Raw genomic sequence first — 14,050 nt, 5'->3', positions numbered from 1 at the left:
GTGTGTAGGCACATTATGTGTAATTCAAAGCTTACATATTGGAGCAGGTTTGATGTAGTTTATTTTCAGGAAGTCTCAGAGAACTCATTTACTCTTTTTTCACTACTCCCGCTCCCCCTCGCCCCACCTTAGGGGACTGTAAATTTACATACATTTTGGGCCCCGTGCTCAGGGGCCACCCACCAGGAGCTACACTACCTTTAACTATATCGGAGTGCACAGCGCACCAACATGGGTAAACCAGGGCTGCACAGCTCACCGATATGGGTAAGCCAGGGCTGCACAGCATGGGACAATATGGAGAAATGGGGGTACAGGATTGAGAATTGGGAGTATGTGGGGACCATATGGAGTAGTCGGAGTGTGAGGGGATTGTATGGAAAAGTAGGGGAACAGTATGTAGAGATGGGAGCGTGGGGGGACAGTATAGAGATGTGAGAGCATGGGTACAGTATGGAGAAGTGAGCGCTTCAGGGACAATATGGAGAAGTGCGGTCACAGTATGGAGAAGTTGGATTTATGTACTGACAGTGGATCTAGTAATGGATTCATATACTGACCTTGGTACAGATCGTGTACAAATATACCAATCCATACTGATCAGAGGTTGTCACCAATGCGGTCACCACTTTGCCACTGGTTCCTTACTGTGGCTGACGCCAGCTTCCGAAGTCGGAAAGGCAAGCGCCTTAGAGACCCGAAGTTTATGTGAACTTTTATTGTATATGAGGGATGTTAACGTGAAGTACATTATCATGTGGGCAGTATGCAGATTAGAAAAAGTGTGGTTCTAGTGCTGTATTAATCTACTGACAGTGGTTCTGGCACTGCATTCATTTACCAACCGAGGTTCTGATGCTGCATTTATGTACTGATTATGGTTCTTGTGCAGCATTCATGTACTGATGGTGGTTCTCTGTATAGGGGAGCTGTTGGCCCACCATACTGTGTATAGGGAAGCTGTGTTGCATTATATTGTGTATAGAGTATTGTAGCCATCAAAGGTGTAAAATGTTTACACTTTTCTAAAGCATTTATCTTTTCAAGGGAGCAATTTTCAGCATCTAGCAGGCACAAATGAGGCATTTTAATTTGTAAGGGACACAGTGGTGGCATTATTAGTAGTGATGAGCGAGTATACTCGTTGCTCAGGTGATCTCCGAGTATTTGTAAGTGCTCGGAGATTTAGTTGTCATTGCCTCAGCTGCATGATTTACAGCTGATAGACAGCTTGATTCCCTAGCAGTCAGGCAACCCCCACATGTACTCAGCTGGCTAGCAGCTGTAAATCATGCAGCTGAGTGAGCAAAAACTAAATCTCCGAGCACTCACAAATACTCGGAGACCACCTGAGCGTGCTCGGGAAAACCCGAGCAATGAGTACACTCGCTCATCACTAATTATGTGAAATAGTAAGAGGAGCTCTGGTTTTGTGCCACACAGAAGGTGCCCCATATGACAGAATGACAGGAGTGGCTCAGTATTGGGGTATCTGTAGGCAGAGCCATTTATGCAAGTTGAGTATAGATGAGGATGGAGCTGGAAATGTGAGAAGTCAAATGTGTCTAGGTTGTTATAGCTGCAGACGAGTCGTGACTGGAAGAAGTTGTCACATCGGTCAGGGCCAGATGCAAAAGACTGAAAAATGAACGACTCCACCAGAAACCACGTCAGCTGTAATTTACTATATATAACTGCAGTATAGTTTACTTGTATGGTCTGCAGGTCTGATATCTACCACTATGCAGTCACCATATGGTGGTAATGTCAGTGGTGGTCGTTGTGTTTTGAGATTTATTTTCTGTAACAGCGCGGTCATCTGCTCAGGTTCCTCTATACACATGATCAGGGTTCACCACCGTAGTTGTACACATAGTTACCTGGTTAGGGGCCTACTCAAATGTTTCACCCCTCCTTTACTGAACCTCTAGCTATACCTCTGCTACTGCTGATTGACTGCAGTGCTCACATGGCATAATATGACGAGAGCACTGGGAGATCCAACGTTGATATTGCTGATGTGCAAAGTGAGCATCTGGAGAATAAGTATTTAAGAAGAGATTGTTTGTTTGATTTGTGGACAGTCCCATTAATAATATATTGCATATTAGTACCTTCCCACAAAAGGACATATCTCGATATAAAGAGGTCTCCATAACAAAACCTTCATATATAAGCTTGATCAAACCTCTCACATTGTTTTGTTAAGATTAGTGATGAGCGAATATACTCGTTACTCGAGATTTCCCTAGCATGCTCGGGTGTCCTCCGAGTATTTTTTAGTGCTCGGAGATTTAGTTTTCATCGCCGCAGCTGAATGATTTACAAGATAAAACATGTTCTGAAAATATTGTTCACACAAGTAGAAAGAACGGTTACACTTTAAATATATCTTGGCAATGGAAAACAAAGCCGCAGACCGTCACTCATTTGCGATTATTTTATGGCGTTAATGACTAAGACTATCAATTTGCATGGTCCATAGTTTTGCTAGATCTTAAGAGAATGGAAGCCATTTACTATTCTCAAAAAGGACCCTTTCCCTGAAATAAAATGCTGCGGTTACGTCTGCCCCTCCGGGTAATTCTCAAGGAAAACTGTTTGAACATTTGTCCAACATTTTTCCATTCCCATTTCATGTTTTGTTTTTTTTTTTGTCAACTCTTCATTTCTTAACTAATTCATTGGTGGTCATCCTATTAGAAATTTATTACAGCTGTTGTCCACCACATTATAATCTGAAAAACATGATCCTAATAAGGATTAATTTACTTAGGCAAGCACTGATTTCGATTCTGATAAAGGAAATCTGCCACCAGCGCCGACTTACCCCCCCCGCCAGCACCGACTTATTCAACTATACCAGGGTCATAGACCCCGGTACAGTTCAATGCAATGATGTAGGATATAACGAAGTGATACATAAGTGAGTATAAATAAAACCTACAGTTCCATGTACAACCACAGTTAACACAGTGATTACCATATGTGCAGCAACAGGGCCAAACCGAAGTGCAAAGATAAATGCAACATGTTGGGGGAAAAAAGTGCGTTGCATTGAAACTCCTTTCCACATAATTGTGCGTGTTGGCAAAAACCATGTACGGTCATAGTTAGACATTTTCAGGTCTCTCTAGAGATGCTCAATTGGGTTTAGGTCAGGACTCTGGCTGGGCCAGTCAAGAATGGTCACAGAGTTGTTCTGAAGCCACTCATATGTTATTTTAGCTGTGTGCTTGGGGTCATTGTCTTGTTGGAAGGTGAAGCTTCTGCCACGTCTGAAGTCCAGAGCACTCTGGAGGAAGTTTTCATCCAGGATATCTCTGTACTTGGCCACATATGGTCTCACAATGGGGCTGTGGATCTCATCCCAGTACCTAATGGCAGTCAGGGTACCTCTGACTAGCACAAGGAGGGCTGTGTGGCCCTCCAAAGAAATGCCTTTCCACACCATTACTGACCCACTGCCAAACCGGTCATGCTGGAGGATGTTGAAGGCAGCAGAATGTTTTCTCCAAGGGGACTCCAGATTGTCACATCTGTCACATGTGCTCAGTGTGACTCTGCCCTCATCCGTGAAGAGCAAAGGGTGCCAATGTCTAACCTGCAAATCTTGGTGTACTCTGGCAAATGTCAGCTTCCCTGAGCAGTGTTGGGCTGTAAGCAAAACACCCACTTGTGGATGTCGGGCCCTCTAACACCCTCATGGAGTCTGTTTCTCACAGTTTGAGCAGACACATGAATGTTAGTGGACTGCTGGAGGTAATTTTGTAGGGCTCTGGCACTGCTCCTCCTGTTCCTCTTTGCACAAAGAAGGAGGTAGCAGTTCTGCGGTTGAGTTGTTGCCCTACTACAGAACCCCTATCATGTCTTCTGGTGTACTGGCCTATCTCCTGGTATCTGCTCCATGCTCTGGACACTACGCTGACAGACATAGCTACACTTCTTGCCACAGCTCACATTGATGTGCCATCTTGGATGAGCTGCACTACCTGAGCAACTTCTGTGGGTTAAAAACACCGCCTCATGCTACTGTATAGTACCCCTAGGGGTGAGAACAATGACAAAATGCAAAAGTGATCAAGACAGTAGCCAAAAAGGATGAGACCAGAGAAACGGCCTGTGGTCACCCCTGCAGAATCACTCCTTTTATAGGGATTGTCTAGCTAATTGCCCATAATTTCTACCTGTTGTCTGTTCCATTTGCACAACAGCAGGAGAAATTGATTCACAATCGGCGTTGCTTCATAACTGGGCAAGTTGATTTCACAGAAGTGTGATTGACTTGGAGTTACAGTGTATTGTGTAAGTGTTCCCTTCATTTTTTTGAGCTGTGTTTATACACATTATACAGACACATGACCTGTACAGATATACGTGCAGCGCCCCAGGATCCTGGTCGTTGCAGTACTGACGCTCCGCCACTAAGGGGAGTGATGGTACGTCTGATGGCACTTAAGGAGTTCACCTGACCAGGTATCACAGTCACACATTACACTTCACACTCTGGCCACCAGGGGGAGCAAAGGCTTCTATGTATTAGGCCACTCCTCACAATCTGGTAAAAGTGGGGGCTGGATAGGAAGTTAGTCAGAAGCTGACTGGGTTGGATCCAGGCAACATCCTGTGGCAGAGGGTGTTGCAGGGGAAGATACAGGGGGGTCTCTGTCAGGGGTGGGATCCTGACAGTGGCCTAGCGAACAGAACAGAACGTTACGGAGCCGCGCCTGCACCCGTTGCGGCGGCATCCTAAGAAAGGAAACAAAGAGAAGTTTATTGTGGAGAAGTGAGAAACGAGATCACAGCAAAAAAGGAGATAAAGCCAGTAGGAGTCGTGCCGTAAGATCGAGGCAACATCCTACTGAGGCGCATAGCCGGTGGCCGGAACGCCAAGGAAGTATTAGGCTCCAAGCATTACTTCAAACAGCGGCAGGACAGTTAATTTTAGGTTGGCTGTGTCACCTAAATCACCTAAGCAGACATAGGGGGCAATTGTGGGAGAGGGGCGATGCTAGGGTCCCGGAAGAACTCCAGGCCTACCCGTCATACGGGTGCGTCCTATCCATATCATCTGGGGGACGGAGAAAGTACATCAGAACAGATACGAGTTGTGAGAGAAGAACATCAGATACAGACACAACAGTTGTGAGGACTATCCCGTGGTGCTCAGCAGGGAGGTACTACAACACACAGGCACTAGAAGGAAGGCACTGATTTCCACCTGCAAAGGAAACTCTGGATGTGCCTTCGGACCGGCCGGTCTCAGCCAGCCCTGTTAGCAGTACTCTGGATTGAGGATCCTGAAGCCTTCAGTAAAAGGTAAAGAGACTGCAACCCTGTGTCCTCGTTATTCATCGCGACTTGCACCACGCACCACCATCACACCTTTCATTGGACGCCCCTTAGCAGGGTCACGGACCGGGTCTAGCCACCGTGACAACCCCAGGACCGAGACAGAGAGGCCCGGTACGGAGTACCCCGCGGCCCTGCGTCTGGGGGGCGCTCCATACACATTATACTGTATACACACATATACAGACATATACACATTACACTTGATCTGTACATATACACATACACATATTATACATATACAGACAAATGAGCTGTACATATACATGTACAGTGGGGAAGTCCTGACATTGAAAATCAGCAGCTAGAGAGATGCTGGTATACAGGAGACCTACTGTCAGCCTTGCCCTGTCTCGACTGCTGAGCTGCCTGTACATTACAGGAGGGGGAGGATGTGTTGTGCAGCCACAGAAGAGAAAGAGCTGTCATCTCTCGCCTTTCCCCAGGGCGGCTGTATTCTCTTACAGACCTGGCTCCACTGACCTCTTCCTCTATTCTTTAAAGCCCCTATCCCCCGTTCATCATATACTCCCCCCAACCCTGTGACGCTGCGCCATTGCTCTGCATATAGATATCTCTGCTGTGACGTAACCAAAGAAAAGGACCACTGAGCGGGGAGGAGGAGCTGCAGTCCTAATGACAGCCCCATCATGCAGGGGAGTGTCTGTCAAACCCTGCACAGCGGCGTTCATAGAAGATAAAGTTTAATTGTTTTGAAAAAAAAAAAAGAATCAACCTACAGATTCGGGGCTGTTCACTTATGATCCAGTGCCCAGGACCCAGATCTATCGTATGTTCCTAGTGACTCCCCTGCTGCAGTGAATCTGCAAAATATATGTCTTGATAGGGAAAAGGGCATAAAAACGAAACATTCACAGGGATATATTTAGTAAAAAATATTGAAAATCCAGTCCTATTTAAATGTGTTTCTATTACTTTTTTTTTAATTTTTAGTGGGATTTTGAAGATTTAGATCAAAATTGGAGAAAGGACTCTGAATTTCCAAGTATACAACCCAACGATAGCTGTGTCTTAAAAGCCATCAATATTACTCCTGAACAACCGATCTCATCCACCATCTGGCAGAGCTTCAAAAACCCAGTGTCCTCTACAAGCAATAAGAACACACAATGTGCGGACCTGACCAAAATAGAACAAAGGTGAAAGAAAACAAAAAAGAAAATTGTTTGACTGAGCATCGGAAAAAGGATGTTTTGACTCCATTCCTCCAGTCATTACCCATTACAATAATTGCCAACTGTTTGCACAGAACATACAACGTCTGGGATGTAAAGTGGGTGAATTAAGAAAGCTGGTAACTTCATCAGGAATTTTTTTTTTTTTTTTTTATTATAACCCACATACTACTTTCTTGCATCAGTTTTTTTTTCCCATCAGTTTTTTTTTCCCACGGGAAGATGAATATTTTTTGTATACTTAATTTAAAATGTGAATTTTCTCGGTATATTTTCTATGCTTTGAAACTCACCGTATTTTTGAAATTTATAAATGAGATACAATATTTTGTATTGCTTCCTCATACTATAATGTTTTATTCAATTATTTTTTTCCTGTTTCAGTTTATAAAAATGAAGTTTACTTCTCCCGATGAGCATTCATGCCCATGCAAGATCTGTTGTCCTGTGTTGTAAGACCGGTTTTGTACTGATAGGATATTTATCATTCATAGTGGTTTTTCAGAATAAAGACCAATTTAAATGAACCAATAAATGTGTAAACGATCAATGTTGAGATTGAGACAAACAGTCTGTACAAGATGCCAGCGGATCTATGACTGTTGATGAGCCGATGTGGTCATTTAATGGCCGGCTTACATAGGTTGACCGCACCGCCATGCACGCTGAATGATCATTCTGTACACATAGAACACCATGATATCGATAGCAGGTGTCCAAATTTACAAGGAATAACGTGCTGCTGAATGCTATTATTTTTAAGCAAGCTTAAAAAGCATCTTGGCCAATGAAAGTGTTTGCTTCTTTGTCTGTTGACTGCCGGCCTATTTACCTAGGCCTATAATCAGGAAACAGACGTTTTGGGCACACTCCTTTCCAATTATCAACCTGTCAAAATTGGTCTGTACACCATAATTGTTTAAAGAAATCTTTTATATCCAATTTGTCTATTTGCTAAAGAAATCCCTCGCTGTGTGATGGAATGGGCACACACAATCGGCGAGCAACGATCATTTTTTGCTCTCATAAACTACTTCATGCATGATGAATGAGCCTTTTTGGACATATAATTTTGTGGTTCCCCCCATTTACATTACACAATGATTGTGCACAATGAGCGGTCAGCATTTGAACCTTAAAAATTACTAACTCTTCTTGTGTGTTTGAGAAATATATTTGTCCTGGCCACAATTTCACCGATATGATACAGGCTTCCCCTCTGTAGACCTCTAGAACTGTCTGCTGTCCCAGAAAATGAAAGATCCCTCTGCAGCTCGGCCCTGTTTAACCTGGTTCTTCAGCGGGGTGGGGTGCTGCATGAACTCTTAGCTTTTTCTGTGAGTCCAGTGATCCTGAACTGTAACAGACAGCCATGAATGTGGCAAGTGGAGAAAGTGCATTTCTATTTAACCCTTTCCCGTCTGGGCGATTTTCCATGGGGACGAGACATGGACTGTCCACTACATCTAATATTGGGATGGGATTAATGCTGCACATGCAGTTTTATCTGCGGGCTGCATGCTGTAGCGCAGGACCTGAATAGACCGATAAACTGTGTGGGGAAAAAATGAATTCTGACAAATTTTCTGTTCATTTAAATCGTCCCGACTTAGTGGTGGACCTTAGAGAGAGCTGTCAATCAAAGTTATACTCCAAAAAAAAAGAAAAACAAGGGATATAAATGAATACACGTTTAACTAAATCTTTTCCCCAAAATGTATATATTAATCTACTATGTTCTACTCTTTTAGATCAGAAAACAGGACAGGTTTCCAAAGTGTGCTATGTTTGCTTGCACTATTGATATATAAGGAAAAATGATTACATTTATATACAGGAAAGAAATATATCTTGGTACCGTGTTAGCCAGTAGATAGAAAAATATTTAGAAACATTCCTTATCTAAGAACTGGCCCAATATTTATGGACGTAACTGTTTATCACCCATGGTAATTCTGCATCATGTCACCTGGCTTATCCATGGTTTGTTTTTTTTTTTTTTTTTTTCCCCTCACCCTTTTTTTTTTCTTCCTATACTATGTTGTGCATAAATATGTGATTCTTCAGAATTTGTTTTAGTCTTTGCCTGATGAAGAGACGTATGTAGTCTCGAAAGCTTGCAATTTGTTACCATCTTTTCAGTTAGCCATTAAAAGGTATCAACCACTGAGGACTCTCAATTCTAAATATTTTTCTACATTTATATACAATTGTAAACCACCAACCCTTCAGGGGAGTCATTTGTACAATGTAAAATTTCTACATGAATATTTTCACTATTAGATGCATATTTTTACTTTGGAAAAATCCTGCAAACACCTATTTTATTCCCAAATATAGAGCTCAGAAAAAAATATATACTTGCAGCTGATGCTACAATGGTACGAAGTAGCACTGTCCGGGTCGCTCAATCGTCTTTTTCCCTCTTCTTCCTGTGGGGAGGGAAAGTGACCACTGTAGCCAATTGGTGTTGGAGGAGGAAGACCAGTGGGGGACTCAGGCAACGATACCAAGAAAAGGTGGGGGATTGATGGGTGAATACAGATGTAATTATTTTGTTCTTCCCAGACTATGCAAGGCCCAGTTTAAAAAAAAAATAAATTAATTAAAAAAAAAAAAAGGTGATCGTAACAAAGTCAGTCAAGGAAAGATTACAGAACTTGTCATTTCATAATGAAGAATAGGAATTGGATATAGCGTAGCAGCTGGTCTGAAATCTTTTTTTGTTTTCTAAATTCTACAAGCCCTGCCATGTTCACCCACCACTGCTTCCCAGTAGTATCTCCATTACCCATATACATTCTTTGGGGCTAATATGTCAGTATGCTGCTATATATTTTCTCTTGGTTACCTGTGCTATGATGGCTACTCTCTAGTCACGTTCTGTGTCTTGTTAGGTGTCAGTAGGCACTGCTAGAATTCCATTCTAACTGCTCTTTATCATTATATCACTATACTAGAGACTGTGCTCCTCATGTTGATAATAATTATTTTTATGAGGTGTAACTTTACTAAAGCGATACAGAGCCTTCATCCTTTATTCTGGATGTCAGCAGTAGTTGTAGTCGGTGCAATCTAGTTTACCTGTTTTCATATTTGGATTTAAATAAAGATGAATTACTTTTTATTATGGTTATCTTCTTATTTTTGGGGCATAATTAATGTTAGCCTTCATGTGATTGAAAATGAGCTATAAGAAGTGCCATTTATATTACTTATTGGACATTTGAGGAATACTAACCCATATATATATATATATATATATATATATATATATATATATATATATATATATATATATATATATATATATATTACTAGATGGTAGCCCGATTCTAATGCATCGGGTATTCTAGAATATGTATGTAGTTTATTTATGAAGATTTTAGAATACATTGAATACACAGGATTCGGCCGGCTGCGACCAATTAGCGAATGGACTGCGCATGTCACACGTAGTATATAGCACAGCCCACGTAGTATATTGCACAGCCACGTAGTATATAGCACAGCCCACAGAGTGTATAACAGCCCACATAGCATATAACACAGCCACATAGTATATAACAGCCCACGCACGCAGTATATAACACAGGCCACGTAGTGTATAACACAAATATATAGAAAAATAAGGCTAAAAGCCACAGCCAGCTCACCAACAGACCGAAAGAGCACGGAGATCTCGTCCAGACCAAGACGTGCAGCAATGGAAGATGAGGAAAAGGTGTGTACTCCAGCTCCTAAAATCTTGAAATTCTTTATTGGTGCATATAAATATAGCGTGATTAAAATCCTTGCACAAAGGTGGATGCAGTCATGAGGATAGACAACGCGTTTCGATCTATGCGATCTTAATCATGTCTAACAGCATATGAACATTGCCAGTATTTATAGTACTAAGAAACCAATCACTGTGGATTTCACAATCACATGACTGAGAAGTCGCAGGTCCTATTATATAACCATCTAACAATAAAACTAAGTATAGATATAAAAACCATTCAACAATAATGATATAATATTTCGTTTTTCTTATTTAAACCTAACGGTGATCTTGTTTGTAAAGTGCATATCCAATACGCATCCCTGGTTAGGAGGCGTCTTTTGATATCCTCACCACGATTTAAGCATTTAACCAATTCTATGCCCTGAACAGCCATCGCTGCAATATTACCTCCGTGGCAAGTAGCAAAATGTTTGGCAACCATAGATACATTTCTATTACCACCATAAAAATTACTTGTGTCTCTTATGTGTTCAGAGATTCTCGTTTTGAGCTTCCTGGTGGTACATCCCACATATGAAACTTTACACTGTGTACAATTGATCTTATATACCACGTTATTAGAGTGGCAATTTATGAAATCTCTAATTTTAGAGTTTTTAGAGTTGTCATAATTAGAAAATATATTGCCTGATTGACTTGATGCACATGTGCTACATGCGGTAGTGCCGCATTTATAGAAGCTTTTGCATTCCAACCATGTATTAGATCTGGATTTGGATGTACAGGTCCTTCTCAAAAAATTAGCATATAGTGTTAAATTTCATTATTTACCATAATGTAATGATTACAATTAAACTTTCATATATTATAGATTCATTATCCACCAACTGAAATTTGTCAGGTCTTTTATTGTTTTAATACTGATGATTTTGGCATACAACTCCTGATAACCCAAAAAACCTGTCTCAATAAATTAGCATATTTCACCCGTCCAATCAAATAAAAGTGTTTTTTAATAACAAACAAAAAAACAATCAAATAATAATGTTCAGTTATGCACTCAATACCTGGTCGGGAATCCTTTGGCAGAAATGACTGCTTCAATGCGGCGTGGCATGGAGGCAATCAGCCTGTGACACTGCTGAGATGTTATGGAGGCCCAGGATGCTTCAATAGCGGCCTTAAGCTCATCCAGAGTGTTGGGTCTTGCGTCTCTCAACTTTCTCTTCACAATATCCCACAGATTCTCTATGGGGTTCAGGTCAGGAGAGTTGGCAGGCCAATTGAGCACAGTAATACCATGGTCAGTAAACCATTTACTAGTGGTTTTGGCACTGTGAGCAGGTGCCAGGTCGTGCTGAAAAATGAAATCTTCATCTCCATAAAGCATTTCAGCCGATGGAAGCATGAAGTGCTCCAAAATCTCCTGATAGCTAGCTGCATTGACCCTGCCCTTGATGAAACACAGTGGACCAACACCAGCAGCTGACATGGCACCCCACACCATCACTGACTGTGGGTACTTGACACTGGACTTCAGGCATTTTGGCATTTCCTTCTCCCCAGTCTTCCTCCAGACTCTGGCACCTTGATTTCCGAATGACATGCAAAATTTGCTTTCATCAGAAAAAAGTACTTGGGACCACTTAGCAACAGTCCAGTGCTGCTTCTCTGTAGCCCAGGTCAGGCGCTTCTGCCGCTGTTTATGGTTCAAAAGTGGCTTTACCTGGGGAATGCGGCACCTGTAGCCCATTTCCTGCACACGCCTGTGCACGGTGGCTCTGGATGTTTCCACACCAGACTCAGTCCACAATCTTCCTCAGGGTCCGGTCACCTCTTCTCGTTGTACAGCGTTTTCTGCCACATTGTTTCCTTCCAACAGACTTACCATTGAGGTGCCTTGATACAGCACTCTGGGAACAGCCTATTTGTTGAGAAATTTCTTTCTGGGTCTTACCCTCTTGCTTGAGGGTGTCAATGATGGCCTTCTTAACATCTGTCAGGTCGCTAGTCTTACCCATGATGGGGGTTTTGAGTAATGAACCAGGCAGGGAGTTTTTAAAAGCCTCAGGTATCTTTTGCATGTGTTTAGAGTTAATTAGTTGATTCAGAAGATTAGGGTAATAGGTCATTTGGAGAACCTTTTCTTGATATGCTAATTTATTGAGACAGGTTTTTTGGGTTATCAGGAGTTGTATGCCAAAATCATCAGTATTAAAACAATAAAAGACCTGACAAATTTCAGTTGGTGGATAATGAATCTATAGTATATGAAAGTTTAATTGTAAATAGATATAAATCACCTGCGCTGGTTGATGGTATAGATAGTGTAGGACCTGTATGATGGTTACACTATAGGAAAACTAGAAAAGGGCTAAATATATTGGATTGGCAGGACGCCAAATGTTAAATGTTCGTTACACCAGTGCACAGAAATAAATATTAAGATCGGAGTGAATCACAGCTAGAAGCAATTAGTTAGGTTAACCTGATCATAGGTATAAACACATGCACTTACTAGATACTGTGCCTCAATGGTTCCGATGCTGTAAAAGGTAGCGGTCCTCCTTGCAAGAGGGTGCCTGCAAATTGCACCGTAAAATTGCGAGGAAATGACAGGACTAGCTGGGCTACGGGCGTTATAGATGGCGCGGTGCAGCAGTGAGTAAATGCCGCCAGCTCCTGGCGTGCTCCGGCCGGAAGCTACGCCGGAGCAGTGGCGGAGTGTGTAGGGGGCGTGCTACCTGTTGTGACGTCACAAGGTTTGGAGGCGGGCGCGTGTCAGGGGCAACCAATCCGACGCGTTTCGAAGGATACACTCCTTCTTCGTCAGGGCCCTGACGAAGAAGGAGTGTATCCTTCGAAACGCGTCGGATTGGTTGCCCCTGACACGCGCCCGCCTCCAAACCTTGTGACGTCACAACAGGTAGCACGCCCCCTACACACTCCGCCACTGCTCCGGCGTAGCTTCCGGCCGGAGCACGCCAGGAGCTGGCGGCATTTACTCACTGCTGCACCGCGCCATCTATAACGCCCGTAGCCCAGCTAGTCCTGTCATTTCCTCGCAATTTTACGGTGCAATTTGCAGGCACCCTCTTGCAAGGAGGACCGCTACCTTTTACAGCATCGGAACCATTGAGGCACAGTATCTAGTAAGTGCATGTGTTTATACCTATGATCAGGTTAACCTAACTAATTGCTTCTAGCTGTGATTCACTCCGATCTTAATATTTATTTCTGTGCACTGGTGTAACGAACATTTAACATTTGGCGTCCTGCCAATCCAATATATTTAGCCCTTTTCTAGTTTTCCTATAGTGTAACCATCATACAGGTCCTACACTATCTATACCATCAACCAGCGCAGGTGATTTATATCTATTTATTATTTTCCTTGTTTTACTTCAGACAGAGTTCAGCACAGACTCTGTCACATCACCAGCTGCTTCGATTTCTTTAGCCCCCCTAATTTTTGCCTGTTGGTGCAGCGCCAGTGTATATTTTCCTCAAAGTTTAATTGTAATCATTACATTATGGTAAATAATGAAATTTAACACTATATGCTAATTTTTTGAGAAGGACCTGTATATTGACTTGGAGAAATTATATCCCCTATGGTTGGAGCTCTTCTGGCTACTATATTTATATCGTCATTTAGTATATTTGACAAAATGTCATCCTGTTCTAAAATTGGTAGCCGCTTCTGTATAATGGATTTGATCTCATTAAAATGGGAACTATACTGAAGGCAAACATATGGTTTATTTTGCTTAGC

At 42.2% G+C, this 14,050-nt stretch overlaps 1 protein-coding gene across 3 annotated transcripts in view; it reads left to right on the top strand.

Moving 5' to 3' along the window:
• Positions 1-7,083, top strand: part of TMEM44 (transmembrane protein 44) — a 54,289-nt gene extending 47,206 nt beyond the window's left edge. For all 3 annotated transcript variants that reach the window (XM_077290359.1, XM_077290358.1, XM_077290357.1), the window contains one exon: positions 6,307-7,083. In XM_077290359.1, the coding sequence (XP_077146474.1) occupies positions 6,307-6,516 (210 nt within the window). In that variant the 3' untranslated portion in view covers positions 6,517-7,083. The remainder of the gene's footprint in view (positions 1-6,306) is intronic.
• Positions 7,084-14,050: the final 6,967 nt, after the last annotated feature.

The sequence above is a fragment of the Ranitomeya variabilis genome, chromosome 2 (genome assembly GCF_051348905.1).
Source record: "Ranitomeya variabilis isolate aRanVar5 chromosome 2, aRanVar5.hap1, whole genome shotgun sequence".
NCBI lineage: Eukaryota > Metazoa > Chordata > Amphibia > Anura > Dendrobatidae > Ranitomeya > Ranitomeya variabilis.
This window is presented reverse-complemented; position numbering and strand designations above follow the sequence as displayed.